Below are 20,717 nucleotides of genomic sequence, written 5' to 3' on the forward strand. Positions count from 1 at the left end.
GATCTCTAGCCCCGCGTGACAGGAAATTTCCATTGTCCAGAATGAATAAAAGTCATGCTTCTACCCCTTAACTTTTGACCTTATTTGGTAATCTCCGATAAATATACTAAGAGAACAGTTAAGATCAATAATTGTACCAGATAACAATTTGTGCCATTCATTTTCTTAAAATCATCACTCTGTGTTCATTGCATGAAATACAGAGGAAGAGTATGGGAAAATCATCCAGATAACATATAACATAAGCTTATCCTCATAAGCTCAGCTCGAGCAACCATGAAAGAATATGACAATGACGCAATTAAACAACCAGAAGATTAATCTACTTCCATTTAAAACAATACTGTATTCCACAAAAGTTTCTCAAACAGATTCAGAACCCAGACTAAGCTCATCATCTTAACTTATTCCACGACTGTTGATGGAAGCTTCCGTGCAACTTCAGGCTTGAAATGTTTTGTACTGTGAGGAGTTCAATCCCTTCTTATCACCCCACTGTTGCGATCTATTAAAATTTTGCCGAGGTGATGTAATGATAAGACTAATTATAAATGTATTAGCAAACCTCCTGCAGTTTCCTGAAAGCTTCAATGCAAAAGTCATTGACTAATTAGTCTATCAAAGAAAAGGACAACTGACCAATCGATCAAATTTCCCGGCAGCTTCATTATATAGAAACTTCAGGGGTGACTGACCAAGCTTGGAATGTTGTGTGGTGCACAATTGGACCATGTTGCCTAGTAAAGAGGCTTCAGTGCAACTTCAATTCGAGCGTGATTTTTCTTTCGTCACTACCGTATCGCATCACATATTGGCAATCGTGTCTTTTAAGTCGGTCGTCATTTTTTTTCTTTGGTCAAAAATGACGACCAACTTAAAAGACACGATTGTCAACATGTGATGCGATACGGTAGTGACGAAAGTTTTTGACAAAGTGGTCATCATAGGCTACCATCTTCCGGGACTGTTAGGGAGAGAAGGTTCGATATTAAGTGTTTGTTTTTGTTCTATGATACTCATTTGTTGCCTGCCAAAGAAAACTATTTGTGAAGGCTTTATTAATATCAAGAATTTCAATCACTGGTGCTTTTGATCAGTGGTTTCACAGCGTGCTCGGAGAGTAGATTCCCTAAACACACACATGATACCCCAACAAATATGAGATCCTGGACCAGATAAAACCCCAATTACGATCTTGCCTTCAGCGCTAGAGACATGCCCCCAAATGTCAAGGATGAAGAAAGTCATGCTTATATTTAACTACTTACTTAAGTTGGTGATCTCTCAATAAACCAGATAACAAGTCGTGCCATTCATTCTCCTGAAAATTATCAAACTGTTCATTACATGAACCAGGGAGGAAGAGTACGGGAAAAATAACATATAATAAGCTCAGCTTGAGAAGCCATGAAAACGATCACGATGACGCAATTAAACAATGAGAAGAAGATTAATCAACTTCCATTTAAAACAATAATGTATTCGACAACAGTTTGAGAAACTTATTCAGAACCCAGACTAAGCTCATCATCTTAAGTTCAAGGGCCAAATGGAAAGTAGAGAGAGTGATTAACAAACTTTGAATGAGTCCACAAATCATGTTTGAAACTCTGAAGATCTATTCTTCAGCAACGACACTGATTTCCCCTTTCTCCAGCAAGTCATAGAATGTCCTTATTTTCCTCTGCTCATTCCAGTGATGCATTTTCCAAAGGCCTCCAGCAGCCAAACCAAGCACCGCCCCAATAATTATCTCCTTGACAACGCTTGGCCCCTTCATTGTGGCATGAGCAATCTTGTGACCAGCCATTTCACTTAATCTGGAATGCAGAAACTTTCAGTTACTTTGGATTCTTAGGCACAAAACCATAAAGAAGCCATGATAAACTAAAACAAATAACAGAACTATCAACTGAATTCAAAAGAACATTCAATATTATTTAGATAAGATAAGTAGGAGTAGACATTACCCTGATACAATATAGTAGCGGTAGGGTTTAGTATCAGTGCAAATCCCCATTATGTTAGCCCTTGGCTTTTCATTTTCAGATTTCCTTTTTAGTTAAAGATAGAGGGCATAATGTAAGTGAGGAAGCAGGACAATGCAAATGGAATGGTACATAAAATGGAAACTAAAAACTAAACATGGGAAACAATTCTCAATTCATTTTCTTTTCAAAGCTAGTGTTTTCATTCTTCTTCATCTCTCTCTCCCCGCTTTTTCCCTTATATTTCCCACTATGTTTCAGTAGAAACTGAACTCCAAAACCAAAAACAAAAAGGTACCAAACAGGTCATCTCGTGGCCGTAAGGTCTGGTGGTAAGTCCCGCAATGGGGAAGGTTTCTAATGCAACACAGGAGGCCTTAGGTTTATCAACAAGCTTTCCCGTGGCCGCAAGTACATGTATCAAAGAACAAACATAAACAACAATGCTAAAATTAGCCAATCCAAGGACACTCGAATCAAGTCAAATGCCACAGTGAGGTTCCAACCCGAGCAGCATCAAACATTTCAGCTCAAAAATTTCATCTTTTGATAATATTCCTATACACTCAACAACCATTTGACTTCAGATTGATGAAAAGAAAACAAACGGAATCAATTTGCGGTATTTTCCTACATGTTCAGGCAAATCAAATCCTCAACCAATTAGAAACGTAAATAATTGGATTCGATAGCAAAGCATTGGGAACAGTAAGGCGTCAAAAATTCACAGACAACAAACCCTATGTGTACGATTTGATAAGCTAAACAGATCGATAGATAGTCGAAACATGAAAGAGAAGATCGAATACGAGAGTAAGCCGAGATTGAATTTAGGGTTTCACCTGATGAGATTGAGAAGCAGGACAGAGAGAGAGATTGTGAATCCACCAATTGGGGCTTTTCTTCAATCCTTCGCAAATGACGAGTTATTCAGAAGCCACGAAAAGTAGGCTATTCGTTGTCCGCCGTTGTTAAATCTCTGTTTTGCCCTTCGATATGTGGGGGAATTTTGGGCCCGGTGAGATGGACTGTTCTGTTCATGTCTGTGCTGTTGGGCTTGGGTCTTCATTGGGCCTAGTTCGAAGCATAGGCCGCTGGGCTTGGATATTGGTCGACTATTATTTGACACTCGAACTCTTTCGCAGGATGTCTTGTCACTTATATTGATACGTACCTTGCGTTTCAATGAGAATCTATATGGAAATGTTTTTGATATGATGGGAGTCTGCAACTTCATCAATTATAATTCTATTAATGACAATTTTCATTATTTGGCTGTTTCCATTTAAAATTTGGAATGTGTAATAAATTAAGAAAATTTAACTATTTTAGTCAGATGATATCTTGTCACGTTCATAGATACTTATGCTGCGTTGGAATGAGAGAATATGAGATAAATATAAGTTTTTTATAAATTTTGAGATGATGGAATTTACAACTCCATCAATTACAATTCTATTAATTGCAATTTCCATAAATTGGTTGTATCCGTTTACAATTTGCAATGTGTAATAAATTAAGAAAGTGTAACTATTACTTGCACACTTGTAACTCTTTTTGAAGATGCCTTGTCACTTTCATTGATACAATTAACATTTTTTGGGGTGGAATTGAATTATTTGATAGTCCTCGATGCCTCACCCACTGACCCGAGGACGATTCTTTGCAGTCGAGAGCGGATTCAGGGGGGGTCAAGTTTAGGCAATTGCCTAATCTCGAAACTTAAGATAAGTTATGGAAGTCTCTTTCGTCTTAGGGTTATGTATAATTTTTTTTTTTCTGAAGGAGAGGGCAAGAAGGTTGGGATGATACCCTGCACGTCATTTCTATTTCTTCTCTCCAATAAAGACACCATCTGGTAGTTTGAAATCTTTAATTAGTGATATGAGTCATAACTTAAATACAATTAAATATAAATAACACTAAAAACTGTTCACACCTTATGAGTGTGGAGAAGTGGGTGGTCATCCGTCTAGAAGTGGGTAGTTAGTTTTAGAAAATAATAAAATTTCATATTAATTATTATTTAAGTTTTGACTTTTTAATTCCTAACAATTAGAAAAATATATGAAACTATTTAATTTTTTAGGGGTATAAAAGTAAAATAATTAGTTATGGTGAGCAAGCCTTATTCTCTAAAATATAGTATAGATAATACTTGTCAAAGATATAGCATAGCATACGTGGCATCAGGCCATCAGCATCCATATTCTACACTAGGTTTAGAGAATTGTGTATTTCTTTAAATTTTTTTGTTTATACTTTTATAAACTACATACCATACTTCTCTCTTCGCCCCTTGATAATTTTTTTTTCTTCATAATTTTGCTTTAGTAATTGATATCTATTTGTGCTCCATCTTACTTCATTTTTCAAATTATATGGAGTGTTAATTTCATTCTCCATTGTAAATTCTAGAGATATTTTGAAATGATGGAGTTTTTTTTTTAAAGGAAAGACGACAAACTATATTAAATGAAACTAAGGAGTAAATGGGGCGATACAAAAGCGTCGAAAGAAAACAATAAAGCATAAAAAGATGCACAAAAGCATCTATAATGAAGAAAGAACAATAAAAGATAACAAGATGCACAGACGCATCTAGAATGAAAGGTAACCAAGATGTGACTTGATGCCGAACGACATCGTTGCACTGTATATGTCACAAGAGCAGTGTAAATGTAATAGTAACCGTAACCATAACCGGTGATATGATCACCTAGGATAGGTGATTCGCTCACCAGGAGTTCGAAAGTAACCGAGGGTGTCAAAAACTCGAAAATGATGGAGTTGTAAACTCCATTAATGACAATTCTATTAATTACAATTTCCATTATTTAGTTGCTTCTATTTAAATTTTGGAATGTGTAATAAATTAAGAAATCTAAACTATTTTGGACATTTAAACTCTTGTGGAGCACTTTCATGATACTCTGAGTTTGAATGAAATTATTATAATTTCTGAAGGGGTACGGCTATTGCCACCCTATTAACTACTTTGTTCACTCTACATTCTCTTCTCATCCTACATATATTTTTTTAATTCTAAGTTTACTTTGTTCACCCATTTACAGTATCTAAAATACCCTTTTTCCAATATAGCTTACTACGGCACTTGAAAACTATGCAGGTTCTTGTTCTCTTTACCTTAGCAGAGCTAATTTTTACCTGATACATTCACTCAGGTATCAGAAAAAGTATAGAAAGTTAAAGCTTAAACTTTCCAATAGTATTTCATTGAAATATTCAACTGGACATCTAAAAAACTCAAACTGAGAGCAAACAACAACCTCCAGTTGTATACTCATTCATAGAGGCATTATAACAAACACCATTCATGCATATTTTCTAGCAGAGCTAATTTCCATCACCACTCATAATTAAAGAAACCCACTTCCAGTTGTATATTCATTCATAGAGGCATTATATCAAACACCCACATTTCTTAAAAAAGCTAATTTCCATCATGACTCAAAATTAAAGAAACCCACTTTCCTTCAATATTAGCAAGTGGGCGGCACTTTGAATCAAGAATTTGGTCCAACTTTCAAGTAAACATCTTTATCAACAAAACCCAAAGTACCATAGATAACTGAGCAAAGCACATTTTCCTTCAATATTAGCAACAACCTCCAGTTGTATACTCATTCATAGATGCATTATATCAAACACCCTTCAGGCACATTTCCTAGCAAGGCTAATTTCCATCACAACTCATAATTAAAGAAACCTACTTTCCTTCAATATTAGCAACAATCTCCAGTTGTATGCTTATTCGTAGAGGCATTATATCAAACTATCAAACACCCCTCATCCACATTTCTTAAAATAGCTAATTTCCATCATGACTCAGAATTAAAGAAACCCACTTTCCTTCAATATTAGCAAGTGGGCAGCACTCTGAATCAAGAATTTGGTTTCAACTTTCAAGTAAATATCTTTATCAACAAAACCCAAAGTACCATAAATTTCTAAACAAAGCACACTTTCCTTCAATATTAGCGACAACCTCCAGTTGTATACTCATTCATAGAGACATTATATCAAACACCCTTCATGCACATCTCCTAGCAGAGCTAATTTCCATCACGACACAGAATTAAAGAAACCCACTTTCCTTCAATATTAGCAAGTGGGCACCACTCTGAATCAAGAATTTGGTTCCAATTTTCAAGCAAACATCTTTATCAACAAAACCCAAAGTAGCCATAGATAACTAAGCAAAGCACAATAAAATTTGACAGCAAAAGGAGGCAAAACTTCGAGCTTTAATGGAAGCAGTTAGAAAGAGAACACAAACTTGCATAACGGGTGCCATCGTGAGCTATAACCAAACCCCACTTAAACCCATAACAGGGGCAAATATACATACCGAAAAAGGCGTGGTTTGCACGACACGGATTCTAAAGCAATAATAAATGAAAAGGGTAGGTCAATTTGACAGCAAGTGATTAATTTCAAAGTGAGAGTGATAGTGAAGGGACAACGCCCATGTGTAATTTTCAGTTCTACAATCATAAACGAAGAAACATGAAAACAAAAACGCAATTATCTCATTTTTAGGCTCCAAGTTAGCGTTAATATGATATATTTTTGAGGCATAAAAGTTATTAGCATAACACGAAAACGATTGAAAAAGATGAATGCTAAGAAAGAATTATGGTTTAACGATGAATGAAAATATTAAAAATGAAGTTTAAGTATGTGTTTTGTACGATTTTTTTAATAAGATATTTTCCTTTATTGTAATTTTATATTGGAGTATTTTAGTTTTTCAATAAATCAAAAACTTGTAGGGTGAACACTGGTGGCAATAACCGCACCCTTTTTGAAGAAATTTTGAGATGATAGAATCTACAAGTCCATGAATTACAATTCTATTAATTTTAATTTTCATTGTTTGGTTATACCATTTAGAATTTGGAATGTGCAATAAATTAAGAAAGTTTAACTATTATTTGGACACTTTAACTCTTTCGGAAGATGTCTTGTCATTTTCATTGATACTTATAATGAGATAATTATAAATTCTATATAAATTTTCAGATGATGGAATCTACCACTCCATCAATTACAATTTTATTTTTTTAGTTGTATCCATCTACAATTTAGAATATGTAATTTTTAACTATTATATGGATACTTAAACTCTTCCGGCAGATGCCTAGCTTTGTTACTTTTAGGATTAATTTTAGTTTACCCCCTGAGGTTTAGGGGTGTCATCATTTCACCCCCTGTACTTTCAATTTTGAATTTTTACCCCCTAAACTTTCCAATTTCAATCAACCGTGTCCAATTTCTACTATTCCGTCCAAATTGGACGTTAAGTTTGACTTTTGAGGGCTAAAATGGTAATTTCAACATAAAAAATTAAAAAAAATAATTTAATTATTTTTTTCTGTTTTTTTTTTTTTTTTTTTTTTTCTGTTTCTTCATTTTTTTTTTAATTTTTAATTTTATTTATTTATTTTGTCTTCAACCTATACACCACAAGTTATAATAGGTTTATAAAAACAAAAAAAATACTCTACGTGGTTGAAAGCCGCTCGCTGGTCTATGATATTTCTGATATATCTCTGATAAAGTGAAGAATTTTAGGATATATCCCCAATAAAGTGAAGAAATATTTGTAAAAAATAATTTTACACTTTATCTGTAAATAAATATCTGTATATCCCCAATAAAGTGAAGAAATATCTGTGTAAAATCATTTTTGGTCTACGATATTTGTGATATATCTCCAATAAATTGAAGAATTTTATGATATATCCCCAATAAAGTGAAGAAATATCTGTAAAAAATGATTTTATACTTTATCTATAAATATCTATATATCCCCAATAAAGTGAAGAAATATCTGTGTAAAATCATTTTTTACAGATATTTATTTACAGATAAAGTGTAAAATTATTTTTTACAGATATTTCTTCACTTTATTGGGGATATATCCTAAATTCTTCACTTTATCGGAGATATGTCACAAATATCGTAGACCAGCGAGCGACTTTCAACTACCTAGAGTATTTTTTTTGTTTTCATAAACCTATTATAACTTGTGGTGTATAGGTTGAAGACAAAATAAAATAAATAAATAAATAAAACGAAGAAACATAAAAAAAAAAAACAAAAAAATGAAGAAACAAAAAAAATAAAAAAACGAAGAAACAAAAAAAAAAACTAAAAAACAAAAAAAAATAATTTTTTTTATTTTTTAAAAATTTTTAATGTTGAAATGACCATTTTAGTCCTCAAAAGTCAAACTTAACGTCCAATTTGGAGGGATATAATAGAAATTGGACACGGTTGATTGAAATTGGAAAGTTTAGGGGGTAAAAATTCAAAATTGAAAGTTCAGGGGGGTAAACTGAAATTAATCCTTACTTTTATCAATACAATTAGCATTTTTTGGGGTGGAATTGAATTATTTGATAGTCCTCAATGCCTCACCCACCGGCCCGAGGACGATTCTTTGCAGCGTCATTTGGATAGAGATGCTCTGGCATCAAAGATTAAGCCGAACAACAACGTTGATTTATATTATTTTCCCACATAAACCGTGCTTCATTTTCCACAAAGTTTATTGCTTCGATTGTACCATACGAAGGTTCTAGTCAATGGTCGTATATATATATGGCAGGCGGCAGGCAGTTCTATGATTGGTTTGTCAACCTGAACCAGTATCAATCTGACCACAAAAATAGATATAACGTCGAGGGAAGCTAAAAACGAAGGTCCCCTCAATACCATACACCACATTATTTGAAAGTTTGGTTTTTAAAAAATGGACAAAAATGCTACGCGCTATAGTTTCGTTTTAGAATTGCTTTTATTTGTTAGAAATCAAAATCAGCTCCAGATAGCCGAGTGCCACCCGAAACGAAAGAATGAGACAAACACAACTCAACAAAACGGTCAAAACTCACATCTTTTAAGATCACCAGACTCTCTGGAAAAATCCATAATTCGTCGAAACTTGTCTGTGCAAGCCCAGTTGGAATAAACTGTCTGTCTGTCAGGTTAGTCGTGCATTCCTTTGTTTTCTAACCAAGAATAAGATGATTGGATTGGAAGAAACATGCATGTTGAATAAAGATAGTGGTTCTTTTTATTTTTTTTATTCTGGGATACTCCTCAGAATTTGGAGTTGGCTTGAATTTTTTTTCGTATCAAAATGCGATGTTTCTCGTTGGATTAGATCCCCGATTTTCTTACTGAGGTGTTGTTTAGTTCTAAAGAGTTGGATTGGTTGAATGCAAATTTGGCTTTATTTACTTTTTGGGTTTTGTTTTTTGATCAACTGGGAATTTGTAAAACATGTTTGATCAACTGGAGTTTGTAAATGTCAGTTTATAAATTGTGATTGGTAAATTGGAGCCGTAATTTCGTTATGGTTGTGGAGTAGTGTTTTTTTTATGCTGACACTATATACCAGGAATCTGATTGAAATGGTGCAATGAAAAAGGGTCTAATGTGTGAGCCGCTTGTTTGGATCGGCATCTGGAGAGAGACTAAAATGTGCAGTCGTTCTTGTTTAGCTGTTTTTAAACTAAGGCCATTGAGTGTCTGTAACTTATTGGAATTGGTGTAATATTCCTTGTACTGATAGCAGAATTACGTTGTGATTGATTTTGAGTTTTGAGATGGTGGTTCGATTAACAGATTTTATCTACTGTTGAGTTGGTAGATGAAGGGATAGTGTCAAAATATTGGGTAGGGAATAGAGAGGGATGGAATGAAAAAGGGGATAGAGGATCTTCTTCCTAAGGGGGGCTAGTTTGGAACAGCCCAATAGTTGTCTAGAATGAAGAACCACACAGTAACAGTAGAATTCAATATTTGTCGATTAATCAAAGTGCTTACTTAAAATCAAAGAGCGTGAAATTTACGAGTCAAATTATGCAGAGCAGCTCAGCCTGATTAGCTCATTGTTTATTTAATGCAGGAAATATGGGTGACAAGGAGATATTGGAGAATGGGTTTGCTGAAAGAGATGAACAACATTCTGAGTCTTCAATTGGCAAGGTAGGCTTTGTGAACATCATATTCCGAAAAAGTAAACTAGCAAACTTTCCTTATATTTGAAACAAGTGTAATTAAGCATAGTCTTTGTGTATGGAAGGCTTCTTTGAATGGTGAAATTATATCTACTTGAATGATTTATCTAAGGAATCTTTGCATTTTCCCCATTACCTGTGAGTATCTATGCAATTCTGGTTTGTCATGGGAAGTTGTACATTTGTGACCTTCCAATTATACACTGCTGCTAAAGATGTCTAAGGAGGACTTCAGTTTCAAGCTTTCAATATCATCAGTTGTTGTGCATCTTATAGCGCAAGCATATTTGTGATATCACATTTGAGCTAAAAGATGAACCAATAGTCTTCTGGGCCTTTTTTTAATGTGGTTAACTATATAAATTAAACCTGCTTATCATTTCACCCTTTTATATTGAAGATCCACCTTTCATGTTTATACTCATGATGAGCTGCCAGTCTGTTGAAATACTGGTATGTGCAATGAAAATAGACAGTTTTGATTTCTTAACATAGCAGGTGTGATGAAATTTTGATATTTCACAGGTGACCGAAAACTGTTGATTGACTTTTGTTTAAGACTTGAAGCTTTTCCCCTTCCCTCTACATTCCTTCTAATATCTGATACTTTTGTATGTAAGGTTGACCCAGGGAAACCTGCATCACTGACGTGGCAGCGAAAATTAAACAGCAAGGGAAATGATATCGTGCAGTTCAATCTAACTTTGAAAGAAGTTATTCATTTGGTAAGTTTGGAAGATATTTTGGCATAAACTATTGGATCTGGACTTAAACTTAAGCATGCTCACCTTGTCAACACTTGGATACTATTGGTAGTGCATGTCCTCTATGGCCCAAAAAAGAAACAATCTATTATCATCAGTGTTAAACTTATTATAGGATAGCGGATTTGAATAACACCTTCTTTGCTAAGGATTCGATCTATATCATCACCGGAATTGTAAATCTAAATAACTGAATATGACATTTTCAATTGTTACTCCTAGATACATGCTGTTCACTTGCTGATATGAATGCATGTTTCTCTTAGGTCTTGATGCAGCATATCTGACTGCCATTTTAATGTCAGACCTACTTTCTCTTACTGTTTTTGTCAACAGTGCTACCTTCTTCTTATAAATATACTTTTTTTTTTTTTTTTTGTTATTAGGCTCCAATTGGTCTTCGTCTATGGCGCCATCTACGAGAAGAAGCTGCTAAAGGAAGGGTAAATATCTTTAATTGAAAATGCTGAACTATTATAAATAGCTTATTGGTGAGGAATCCATCCAATTGAAGTTCTTCATGCCAATTTTGCACCTATTTTTTTTCTCTTCAGGAGGCTATGATTGATCCATTTGCTAAGCGCAGTCGATCATCTAGTCATGGTGTACCACTGGGTGGTATTGGGTAACCCCTCTCTCTAAACCCTAAACCCTCTCTCTCTCTTCCCCCTCCCCCCTCCCCCCTAAATAACAAATTGTGTGTCATAGAAGTAAAACATGTTTCTATGTATCTGTCACCTCTTGTATGTGTTTGCAGAATTTTGGCTTTGTGTATTTCAGTTAACTGACATGTATATTTTTTTGTATATCATACTTGACTCTGGTTTTTTAATCAAAGATATATATATTATCATTTGAGAAGGCATATAACTTCACAAGATGGAATGGAAGTATAGAAGATAAGTTTATTCCCAGATTGTCAATATGGTGACTGGTTGTCATTGAGAGAAAATTCTTGGTGTTCCCCAATCAGTAGAGATTTTGTGTTTGTCTGGTTGGTGAACCTTTATGAATCATTTCAATTTTCAATCATACAATCTTTTTGTGTCTTCTTAGTGGAGGAAGCATCGGAAGAAGTATAAGAGGTGAGTTTCAGCGCTGGCAGCTACTCCCCAGAACATGTGAAGAGGATCCAGTTTTAGCAGATCAATTTTCTGTAAGTTTATTCTTATAATAAAAATAGACAAATACTGCAATTTGTGTGCCTTGTGTCTTACATTTCTTGACTATGTTTTCGAGGAGAGGAAGGAGATAATATACACAATTAATAAAGAACTGTGTTTGTCGTATAGTCAGTGGTTTGCACAGTGCACACTGGACATGTCCATGTAATACACTGATGGTCTAACGAAAGAGTTTGAATTAGTCTGAGTGTGCAGATGAACCTGTGTATTTCTCTGTTCTTACATTCACAATTTCTGATCAAAGTTAATAGTTTTGCTCATTTTATAACCTTTATCGTTTTATGTTTTGACTAGTTATAGTCATGTAAAGACGTATACAATCACTATTGAAGTTCTTTAGCTACATCATTTTCTAGGTTTATTAAGATACCGCTCTGCTGCATTTTGAGAAACTTTTTATCTGTAAGAGTTTGGCAATGTGCTAAAATCATTGGAAGTGACCCTAACCTAAAACTAATGATAGCAAGAATTTTTGTTTTTGGGTTAGTGAAACTGATTGCAGATGGTTTTTTTTTTTTTTTTTTTTTTCAGGTATTTGTTTCCCGTAGCAATGGTGAAAAGTATTCTACTGTACTCTGTCCGAGGAACCCAGAGGTCAAGTAAGTTCTTAAAAGAAAAAAAGAAAGAAGACATTTAAAAATAAAAAGAGAAAACACTAATACTTTAATGATAATGTGTACATAAACAGAGGAAACAACGCTTCAGGGATTGGATCTTGGGACTGGAATTTGAAAGGGGATAAATCTACCTATCATGCCCTTTTCCCAAGGGCTTGGTCTGTTTATGAGGGTAAGCTACGTTAAATCTTAGACTTTTGAGTCTATTACGTGCTTCACTTTTGATTCATATGTTTCTTCTATTGCAGGTGAACCTGACCCAGCACTCAAAATAGTCTGTCGTCAAATTTCACCTATTATTCCCCATAATTACAAGGAGAGCAGCTTCCCTGTCTCAGTTTTTACTTTCACTGTAAGAATGGTTCTTTTAAAAGATATTTGCAGAAAAACCTGAGGCAGCTGTATGAATATATTTTTTTTCTTGTCAGCTATATAATTCCGGAAGTACTGCTGCAGATACCACTTTGCTTTTCACATGGGCAGTAAGTATTTTGTTGTTGTTTTTTTTTTTTTTTTTCCCAGTTGTCAGCAGTCTTGAACTTGATAGCACCTCTACATAAAACCCAATATTATGTTGGAATCCATCATTTTTACCACAATTATTTTTGTGATATTATAGCCAAGTCTTTGTATTATTTAGTTTCCAAGAAAAAGTATGACACATGAGAAAGCATTACAACTGACTTCAAATTGTATCGGTATGTCACATTCAGAATTCTGCTGGAGGGCTTTCTGAATTTTCTGGTCAACACTTCAATTCAAGAGCAGAGTAAGAATGTTGTCCTTATCTTGATTTCTTTTCTCTTTTCCAATTTGAAGTGAGTCAAATAACATGCATATGTTGATCCACAATGTATCTCTGCATTTACCCTAAAGGTTTCTTGTTGCCGTGCCTATAGTTTATTCTAACCAACAATATGATTTAACTCGTTAGGGTGAAGGATGGCGTGCATAGTGTACTTCTACATCACAAGTAAGTTCCTTTCATTGATATGGATGGAAATGAGATTGTTGAAGTGGTTTGCTCAATATAAGACTTGTTTGTTCTAATCCTCTACATTTAACATCCATTATTTGCCAATACAGGAGTGCGACCGGAAAATCCCCATTGACGTTTGCAATAGCAGCAGAGCAGACTGATGGTGTTCATGTGTCAGAGTGCCCTTGCTTTGTGATATCTGGTGACTCCAAGGGTATTAGTGCTAAAGACATGTGGAATGAGATAAAACAGGTAAGCAGAGTATCTTACATTTCCATATCATAGAACACTTTCCTAGGTCTCATCTTGCAAGTTTTACAATGTGTACTTTAGGATCTATGTTCCTTTCCCTAAGGAACTCTGCAAAATGCAAGTTTTTAATAACATTTTTTCAGCAAACATTGATGACAAAAGAATTTCTTTACTGTAAACTTTTGTTTTTAATAACTTTTATTTTTTATATTTTTAATTGTCAGAAACTGAAGTCTATTTATCTGTATACTAGTCTAAGCTTTATCAATATCGGGTCTATACACATAGGTGCACGTATATTGAGAAGTTTCCTGCTTTGAATCTTTCTACATCTTGCTGGAGCTAGCAATATCTGGCTTCTGTTGAGAAAACAAATATGCTTATAGTAGTTTGGTTGATAAAGAGTTGCAACAGTTTTGACACTGCAATTGAAAACATTGCTCCATCGAATAGGCAAAATGTTCTCAACATGGCCATAGATAACTGTCTGTCTTGTGGGGGCATTCCTACTTCCTGCTTGGCTTTGTATTCTTCGTTCTCTCTCTCTCTCCCCCCAAGTATGCATGTCTGTTTTCTTTCTGTGGGACATAATGATGTCCTTATGTGATTTTTTTCATTGGGTTGGGGTGATGGTCTTATAGGAAACTGTGCCGGGTATGAGGCCTTGTTTGTGGTTTATTTGATTTATGCTCATTCTTAACATAATATTTGTGCATCTACTACAGCATGGATCGTTTGACGGTCTTAATTCAGCTGAAACATCATTACCTTCAGAACAAGGATCGTCTATTGGGGCAGCCATTGCTGCATCTGTGACAGTACCATCAGATGGAGTACGTACTGTAACATTTTCACTGGCATGGGATTGCCCAGAAATAATTATGGGTGGAAAGACCTATTACAGGTGAGTGCTCAATGTGGTAATGCCAGGCACTTTTTGAAACATCCAAGAGAGAGGAACAATATTTACTTGCTGAGAAATTTTATGAACAGGCGTTACACTAAATTCTATGGCACACGTGGGAATGCAGCTGCAAATATTGCTCATGATGCTATTCTCGGTAATGATTGTTTATATACAATATCATACCAGTGATATTAAATTACCAGATATTTAGGGATTAATAATACTTTTAACATTATGTGTTTAAAGTTTGATCATCCTCCCACATTATCACCAAATTCAGCTTAATAAAGTTGATGTACATTATATTTCTTCAGGGTAAATCGTACGAAAATCCTTTTTGCTTTAATTGTAGTGACATGTTTAATACTAGTTTTCGCATAATTTCTTCAGAATATAATCGCTAATGAGGATCTTCTTTCCTCCCTGTCTCGATTGCTTTCCTATTAATAGAGCCAATGAAATTCTAGTATTGTGATCCCTACCCTTCAATGTCATTGAAGGGTTAAGGGAGATCCTTGATTTTTTATACAACCCTAAAGGATGTTGGTGCTAGGAATTGGACATAATATTTTGACTGGTATAAAAAAAAGTTGGTGGAACTTCTCGTACTTCTTCATATTAGGAAATGCTAATTTCACTTGAGTTTCTCACTATTGTTTGTCAGTCACCTTACATCCATTATTTTTGTTTTTGTTGTCTGTCAAACATAGAGCATCACAATTGGGAGTCCCAAGTTGAAGCATGGCAAAGACCAATTCTTGAAGATAAGAGACTTCCTGAATGGTGAGTTTAGATGTGTAATCTGATTTCTGGCTTTTCATGTTCCTAAGATCTGGCAAGGTTCTTTGCAGGTACCCTGTTACTCTGTTCAATGAGCTATATTATCTTAATTCTGGCGGCACAATTTGGACAGGTATACTGTTTTGTGGACTTCAGATCTTGTCTTATGAGAATGGATTCTTGTATTGAAACAGTAGTTCATATGCTTCTTTTGAATAATATTTTCTAGATGGAGCACCTCCTGTGCATAGTTTAGCAAGTATTGGAGGAAGGAAGTTTTCCCTTGATAAGTCCTCATTAGGTTTGAAAAACATCATTGATTCACCCCAGCAAAATGATACTGCTGTTGACATTCTTGGAAGAATGACTACAATACTCGAGCAAATTCACACGCCCATGGCATCAAATTCTGCATTTGGACCAAATCTACTTCAGGAGGGAGAAGAAAACATTGGTCAATTCCTTTATCTTGAAGGAGTTGAATATCACATGTGGAACACTTATGATGTCCATTTTTACTCATCTTTTTCATTGGTCATGCTATTTCCAAAACTTGAACTCAGCATACAAAGAGACTTTGCAGCAGCAGTAATGATGCACGACCCCAGTAAGATGAGTCTTTTATGTGATGGAAAGTTGGTCCAAAGAAAGGTTCTTGGAGCTGTTCCCCATGATATTGGGATCCATGATCCATGGTTTGAAGTAAATGCTTATAATCTTTTCAATACGGATAGGTGGAAAGACTTGAATCCTAAGTTTGTTCTCCAAGTTTACAGGGATGTGGTTGCCACTGGTGATAAGAAGTTTGCAGAAGCTGTTTGGCCTTCTGTTTATGTTGCAATGGCTTATATGGAACAATTTGACAGGGATGGTGATGGTATGATTGAGAATGAAGGCTTCCCTGATCAAACGTATGATACATGGTCTGTCTCTGGTGTGAGTGCATATAGCGGTGGATTGTGGTTAGCAGCTCTGCAGGCTGCTTCAGCCATGGCAGGTGAAGTAGGTGACAAGGGTTCTGAGGATTATTTTTGGTGCAAGTTTCAGAAGGCAAAAGCGGTGTATGAAAAATTATGGAATGGATCTTACTTCAATTATGATAACAGTGGTCAAAGTGCAAGCTCATCAATTCAAGCAGATCAATTGGCTGGACAATGGTAGGTTGCAAGTCTTGTGACCGGATTACCTAGATAGTTTCAAATACCGTCACAAAACCCAATTTAAAAGTGCGGTCACAAAAACAAACATACATAAGCTCACATACTTGCACTGTCGGAAACTTTGACTTCTAGCTAGAGCATGAATTGATTAATAGGCATAGATGAAATTATGAAAAGTAATTATTAGGCTATATTTTTTATTTTTTTTTAATATCCCATTGCCCTTACAGGTTTCTCTAAGATTACCAATATAATTAGGTCATCTCTCTGTGATTGAACCACAGTTCCATTTACCTTGTAGATTTCAAAATACAAAATGCATAGGGTTCGCCTGTTAGTTTATTTCTCGGTTTTTGCATCATACATGAAGTTGATTGCTCGAATTGTAAATATCAGGATGTGAACCTTATGACGAACTTAATTAAAAACCTGAGTTGTGTATCATCATCATCATTATCATTATTATTATTATTATATATATATATATATATATATATATATATATATATATATATATATATATATAGCTTATTAAGATTACTGTATACTGTGGTACACATGTGGTTCTCTGTTCTTTTCTTAATGCATGGTAATGGATTACAACTTACTATTAAGCTACTTTGTAGGTATACCAGAGCGTGTGGACTTTTGCCAATCGTTGATGAAGACAAGGCACAAAGTGCATTGGAAAAGGTTTATACTTATAATGTCTTAAAGGTGAAGGGTGGGAAACTGGGGGCTGTTAACGGGATGCTTCCTGATGGAAAGGTTGACATGACATCAATGCAGTCGAGAGAAATATGGTCAGGGGTCACATATGCTGTTGCTGCAACAATGATCCATGAAGATATGCTTGATATGGCATTTAACACTGCTGGTGGAATCTATGCAGCTGCTTGGTCTGAAGAAGGTCTTGGGTGAGTTAACTTTCTAAAACAGCTAAGATGTTTAGTTTGGCATTGTTAGCTTCTATATATATTGTTGGCTGATTCCTAACCACTTAAAATCTTGGAGGGTAATGGTTATCTAACATGGTATTAGAGCTGAAGTTCCAGGAGTGATTCTTGTTCCCTAATTTGTTCATCTGCAAGGTGCAGGGTGAAGCTGCACCTTGCAGATGAATGAAGTTGAGGGAAGGTGTATTTTGATATAATTGTTGTCTCGTTCCCCAACAATTTAAGCTTCTAGGGTCTAGTGGTCATACAATATAGTTTCAGAGTTATGGACGGATGAGGTCCTAAATTTGAAACATCCAATCCCATTTTCTCCTCCTTTGTTGATCTGCAAGGATAAGGCATGTCCTGTTTAGAGCAGGAATATCCCATCTGGAGTTCTAAGCCTTGGATTAACAATGTATGAGAGGTTCTCCACCGAATTGGTCTTAGACTCTTAGGTTGATTGTTGTAGCTTTCAAACGGTAATTTATGGTCAGTTCCAATATTCAGTTATTCACACATGCTCTATTTAACCAAATATAATCTGTTCAAGTGTTTGTCTGAGACGCGTGAGGGGTCTTGTCGAGAATATTAAATTTCACATAAAAACATTTAAGCTTTTGGGCCCCCCCATAGCCATTGGTTTTGGGTTGGATTCTCCCATAACATCTCTCTAGTCTCTGCCATGCATGCAAGATGGTTGTAAATGTCGGTCTTAGCTTGATAAACATTATTGGTTCACCCGATTAGCCTAAGCTTTTGGGTCTAGTTTTCTAGGATCTATAAAATGTGTAAACTATGAAATTTCACATTCCACACTTTTCTCTCATCTTTATTTTGATTTGTTCCATGTTTCTGCAAAGGTTAGTTGGTCAACTGTGGAATGCATGCTCTGGAAATTTAGAGTTGTTATATAGTTTCAAATTATGCAACAGGACCTTTTGACTTGTCTGTCATCTTCTCTGGTTTACATTTTCTTTCTTATTAATATTAACCCGTTAATATCTCCTCAACAGATACTCTTTTCAGACCCCTGAAGCTTGGAACACCAATGAGGAATTCAGATCATTAGTTTACATGCGCCCTCTGGCCATATGGGCAATGCAGTGGGCATTATCAAGACCTAAGGTTCTTAAGCAGGAGACGAGATCAGAAGTAGATCAAGTTTCTTTGCTCCGGCATGAAGCTGGATTCGCAAGAGTTGCTCAGCTTTTAAAGTTGCCGAAAGAGGAAGCATCAAGAAGCATTTTACAGGTTGTTTATGATTATACTTGCAAGAGGATGAAGTGAGTGAATTTTATACCAGTGACATTACAATTCGATTCAGACCAGAAATATATTACCCTACATGAATAGAGTGATATTGTTGGGTTTTCAACATTAAGAAAATAATGATGCTTGTGTTATATGTATATACCATTATATGGACCGGATAAAAAAAAATACATTTATATACAATTATATACCATTTGATTTGAAAGATGATTGTTTATCTATATTATTGCATGTGTTACAATCTGCCTTACATATTTATTTATTTTATTTATTTTATATTTTTTTTGAGGTGAACAATCTGTCTTACATATCAAACTAGAAATGAGAAATGTAAATGTCAAGTGTAAAATAATATTTTCATTCATTTCAATACCTCTATTTATGTTTGGTTCTTTTTCATGAAAATGTTAATATATATTAATTTGGGTCAATTTTCTTATTTTTGTGAGTTGTAGACAATTTTATTGAGGATCAATAATGATGCAAAGTCACAATTTTCTTGCTTTTATGACTAATAGACAGTTTTACTGAGGGTCAATAAACAAATTAAGCTTCAAAATTACCTCTAAATTTGGTTTCTTCTCATCTTCTTCCTTAATAAAAATTTTATTGACCCTCAATAAAATATTTTGTGAGTTGTAGTCAGTTTTATAGGGGTCAATAATGAATGCAAACTGAAAACTTGAAATTTTTATGAGTCATACACAGTTTTATTGAGGGCCAATAATGAGCCCAATATCACTAATTTTTTGCTTTTGTGAGGTGATGCGGGTAAACAAGATTCATGAGCATCACACTTTTCAATCAACATTATTGTTTTCATGTCAGTCCAAAAACTCGTGAAAGAGAAGAAACGGTTAAATGACTTAAATCCACACTTGTCTAAGCTGATCATTTGAAAAATGACAGGCAAAAAGTGTTCCTAGTCGATCAGCTCAATTCACTTTACTAACTGATAGAATTACTTTGCTTAATAAAAAATATCGACGCAATCAATGATTGATAACTTATTTGCTTGCTTCTTCAATATATATATAGAATAACTGTGAGGTAAAAGAAGGAGAGAAGAGAGAGCTTTGCCTCCTCATGCACCGTCCCGCCCCACAGCATGTTGGTGATCATGCTCAGCACGTTCAGGAACATTTGCTCGCCCACGTCCACCGGCGATCCGACCCTACTGTTCACCGGACCTGCTTCCGCCATTGCCACACAATGTCAGATCGGCCGTACGAGGTGGCCCGGCCCGCGGCAAGGACGTCCACCTTCTTCCCGTACTCTCTCCCGGCGAAGACCTCCAGCACCATGTAGTACGTCGTGGAACCACGTAGTGAGCTGCGTGGCCGTCGCGACACGTGAGGGTTCGGGCCTCGTCGGCGTCGCTTGGACAGAGAGAGACTCACCGGTGCCTTTGCAGGGAGAGAGAGAGAGAGAGAGAGTATTGTTAATTTGTTATTAATTGAACATATTACAAAATGACAATTTTACTATTTTTTGAGTTAAATTGGGCTGATGGTAAACCTTTGTACTTAGGGCATGTTTGTTTCACGGGACTACCATGCCTCACCTTAATTTCTATGAGAGTCCTGGACTTCTCAAGCCTGACTTATGCTAAACTAATACTTGAACCATGTTTGGTGCTCCGTAGGACTAAGAACTATAACAGAAGAACGAACTCTTAATAAGAAAGAACAACACAAGAAAGAACACCAGGAGAATGATTGGTGGAGTAGAAAAAGAACAAAGAACCAACTGATCGATTAAGGATTAACCAAGCCTTGATGAACTATCCAAAAAACATAGAGACAAATCTCAACTTATCTGA

At 35.3% G+C, this 20,717-nt stretch overlaps 2 protein-coding genes across 3 annotated transcripts; one reads left to right on the forward strand and one right to left on the reverse strand.

Annotated features, from left to right (window-relative positions):
* Positions 1-1,439: 1,439 nt before the first annotated feature.
* Positions 1,440-3,131, reverse strand: LOC133706973 (cytochrome c oxidase subunit 5C-2). Its single transcript, XM_062132516.1, has 2 exons — positions 2,831-3,131; positions 1,440-1,820 (listed from the first exon to the last, which is right to left on the reverse strand). The coding sequence occupies exon 2, from the start codon at positions 1,808-1,810 to the stop codon at positions 1,619-1,621; it is 192 nt and encodes a 63-aa protein (XP_061988500.1). The 5' UTR covers positions 1,811-1,820; positions 2,831-3,131; the 3' UTR covers positions 1,440-1,618.
* Positions 3,132-8,827: 5,696 nt separating this feature from the next.
* Positions 8,828-19,103, forward strand: LOC133746122 (uncharacterized). Of its 2 annotated transcripts, none has more exons than XM_062174283.1 (20): positions 8,828-9,004; positions 9,931-10,010; positions 10,663-10,767; positions 11,193-11,249; positions 11,361-11,431; positions 11,863-11,962; positions 12,522-12,589; positions 12,679-12,779; positions 12,856-12,959; positions 13,036-13,089; positions 13,321-13,376; positions 13,542-13,580; positions 13,694-13,838; positions 14,564-14,742; positions 14,832-14,899; positions 15,456-15,528; positions 15,597-15,658; positions 15,755-16,682; positions 17,312-17,602; positions 18,637-19,103. In XM_062174283.1, exons 2-20 carry the CDS (start codon positions 9,936-9,938, stop codon positions 18,908-18,910), a joined length of 2,850 nt encoding a protein of 949 aa, XP_062030267.1. In that variant the 5' UTR covers positions 8,828-9,004; positions 9,931-9,935; the 3' UTR covers positions 18,911-19,103. The 2 variants fall into 2 exon arrangements, with proteins under 2 accessions (XP_062030267.1, XP_062030269.1); XM_062174285.1 differs by lacking the exon at positions 8,828-9,004 and adding an exon at positions 9,059-9,204.
* The last annotated feature ends 1,614 nt before the right edge of the window (positions 19,104-20,717 follow it).

Source organism: Rosa rugosa, chromosome 4 (genome assembly GCF_958449725.1).
Source record: "Rosa rugosa chromosome 4, drRosRugo1.1, whole genome shotgun sequence".
NCBI lineage: Eukaryota > Viridiplantae > Streptophyta > Magnoliopsida > Rosales > Rosaceae > Rosa > Rosa rugosa.